The 3,247-nt window shown below is 33.5% G+C and overlaps 1 protein-coding gene across 1 annotated transcript; it reads right to left on the bottom strand.

Annotated features, from left to right (window-relative positions):
• Positions 1-1,340: 1,340 nt before the first annotated feature.
• Positions 1,341-2,877, bottom strand: LOC118744716 (the record flags this gene model as incomplete). The annotated part of the gene is given in 5 exon segments (XM_036477937.1): positions 1,341-1,840; positions 1,926-2,078; positions 2,152-2,524; positions 2,585-2,742; positions 2,815-2,877. Coding segments are annotated over 5 exon segments (1,221 nt in total), but the record flags the coding sequence as incomplete, so codon positions are not given.
• Between the last annotated feature and the right edge of the window lie 370 nt (positions 2,878-3,247).

The raw sequence follows: 3,247 nt of genomic DNA on the forward strand, positions 1-3,247 counted from the left end.
TTTTTTTGTATGTTTGAAGATGGTATAATACGATGTGAATACCGTTTTAAATGCACATATCTCTTTTTTTATGCCGGTGTAATTATACCGAATTTGGTGGTCATAAATGGGTGGTGTCACGCCCATTTTCCAAAATTTGTTATATTGGTATTCTTGCTAAAGAATTATTCCAAACAACAGTTTTGAATTAATTAGCCCAGAAGTTACTGATTTATTGCAGATTTTTTACTTCTCTAAATTACCGTTATATGGGATGTGGACGTGGCTATTGTCCGTTTAATATGATGTACCAAGGACAGCAACTGTGCCAAGTTTGGTTGAAAATGGTTGAACGGTTACCGCGATACATATACACATAAGGTATAAGTGGGCGGGACTTTTCGAAAAAGATTTAATATTCCTATTTTTCCAAGAGATTGTTGTAAATATAAATTTAAAGTATATAAGCTTTAGTAGATACTGATATACATATCCCAGTTTATGTATTTCTGCAATCTTCCGTTATATTGGAGATAGGCGCGGTTAATGTCCCATTTTCAATACCGTGAGTCCTTAGCTCAAAAGAAATACACATGCCAAGTTTCGTTAAGATATCTTAATTTTTATCTCAAGTTATTGTGTGCACAGACAGACGGATGGACGATCCGATGGCCACATAGTCACGGTTTAATCGATTTCTCTTTTCTGAGAATTTTTTGATATATTCATGTCTATATCTATAATCCTATTGATCCCTTTTGTCTGTTACAAACAACCGTTATGTGAACAAGGTTATAATACCCTTGTGCACATATGCGCTCGGGTGTAAAAATGTACCACCTTTCGGTGCCTTTCTACAGTAGAAAGTAGAAATTCAACTGCTCTCACTTCTAACAGCCGTAACTACTAAAGTACATACTGTAAATTCCAGAATGGAGAGGAGCTTATAATCTTCTAAGAGTATGTAGAATTGTCAAACAAAAAAAAAATATACTTTTTTCAAGGTGGTGTAACCCGTTACGAAATCTTACTGAACCCTTAAAACTTTTATGAAAATGTAATTCGAACTTCTCTTATTACGGTTCACGTTTGATTCTTATGCTTTAAGAAATTAATTTTTTTATTAACTTATCTTTGAAGTTTTTTTCTATAATAACATAATGAGGACATGCAATAGACAAATATTTAATCACTTTATAAATCGGAGGAGAAGTTCGGCCAAACACTAAAATATATGTAAGCACCAATCTATTATTATTATTATTATTATAATACCGTTATAATTTATTTGTTACATAACATGTAAATGCATATATTTATGACTATGTTCCAACAAGTACGTTAGTAGATTTATTTGCTAATTTTTTTTTTTTGGAAAAATATTTTTCTAAAAAATACCAATGACAGATGGATTGAGGCACATGCCGAGAGTTAAAACTAGAATCGATATGGATAATAGAGCACAACACAGATAGTTTGGTTGAATAGGCATTTTGAAAATTTTAGCAGACATTTGTAAAGACGATGAAAACAGTAAAGTTGAGTTCAAATCCTCAGAGGACGTGCTGTGATACACAAACGGGCGAGCTCTGATATGATGACCGTTGGACTGGGCCTTTTGGCACGCCTGCGTCAACGAAGCAGCCAACACGAACGGTATGACGCCAAGCAAAAGCCAGAGTAGTACATTGAAAATGTTTAAAATTACAATTTCTAATGCAGAGTAATGAAAATCTAGATCGTTGAAAATGTATATCAAGCCAGCGAATGCGTACGCCAAATTCATGATCGTCAAGAAACATACGGGTACGGCGGCATGACGATTGAGGTGTTCTAATAGCTTGTGAAATTCTAGCACCTCCTTTGAAATATAAAAGAAAAAAGGATATAGTTTATGAAATTGCGTATAGTATATAAGCTGTATCTATTTTATTAACTCTAATTACCCGCATCCAATCAACAGTTTCAATGGAATGCATCAAAAGCTTATGCGACAGCGAAGAAATGTGTATACGCAGCAAATAGCACTGTATGCAGTAGTTGGAAAGAATTATTACTTCAACCAAATCTTGAATAAAAAGCGTCACAATCAGCACGATCTAAAGATAAAATAAAAAATATTAGTTTTACTAAACAAAAAACTCGAAGAGCAACTAGAGTATAAACCCTGACCTTCGTAGCCAATTCCCAGTCGGCTAATATACCAGTGAACCACTTGACTTGTATGATGCGCGACTGCAAAAGCACCGAAGGAATTGTATAAGCGAAAAGCAGCGCCAACAAAACGACTCCGCACAAAAGATATAGCCATAGGATTTTGCACAAGCGGCGCGGCACTAAGGTGGTTAGAAATACACGCTCGATCAAGTTCTGTAATTGCTCTTGATCGAGAATTTTGAAAACAATTACAGCTGATATGAAGCTGGATAAATTAAGTGCATTGGGAAAAATATGACCAAACAACAATTGGCCTACTGTGTATGTGGCATTTGAATTTGGATCAGTGATTAAATCCTGATCGTGTGCTATGAAACCGCGATCGCCGCTAGAGTTCGAAAAAAGTGAGTCATAGATAATTATAAAAAAAAAGAAAAGAAAACATTACCGATATGAGCATACATATTGTAGAAAATATCCAAATAGTAAGATTAACAAAACCAGCAAAGCTTGCGCATAGTTTAAGCAACAGAGTATCTTTGATGTATCCGTTGGTATAGGATTCACGCCGACAAGTGATAATACTATGATAAATGGACGCAAAAACTGCAATAAAGATATTCAAATAGACAAGATTAGACAAATAGTGCAAAGCAATATGTATTTGATTTATTTTACTTTGCGTTTACAATAATCGAGTAGTTCGGAAGTAGGTTCATGTGTATTCCTTAGATCGTCTACCTATGATAGAGAGAAAAAAGATTACAATTGATTGTGGAACATTTTTTTACCACAATTACATATTTATGTATGGCGACAAACTCTCAAAGTATTGGCAAGATTCTTTTCGAGGAAGGTTTAAACAGAACTTAAAAGCTGAAGTAAGGTATACAGCTATGGTAAAAGATTTAGCACCAAAATGATATTTTTTTATGTTATTCATTTTTTTTTAATTTTCATTTAAGATATAACTTAATCTATAACAGAAACAACATAAATAAAAGTTTCAAAGCTTGCACAAATTCCACAAAAAATTACCAAACTTCAAAAAAATTTCATAAAAATGTCAAACTTTTTCATCAGAATTTTTTAGAAAAATTTCGAGTATGCA

This window comes from Rhagoletis pomonella, unplaced genomic scaffold (assembly GCF_013731165.1).
Source record: "Rhagoletis pomonella isolate Grant_MI unplaced genomic scaffold, Rhpom_1.0 Rhpom_scaffold_00008, whole genome shotgun sequence".
In the NCBI taxonomy this organism is placed as follows: Eukaryota; Metazoa; Arthropoda; class Insecta; order Diptera; family Tephritidae; genus Rhagoletis; species Rhagoletis pomonella.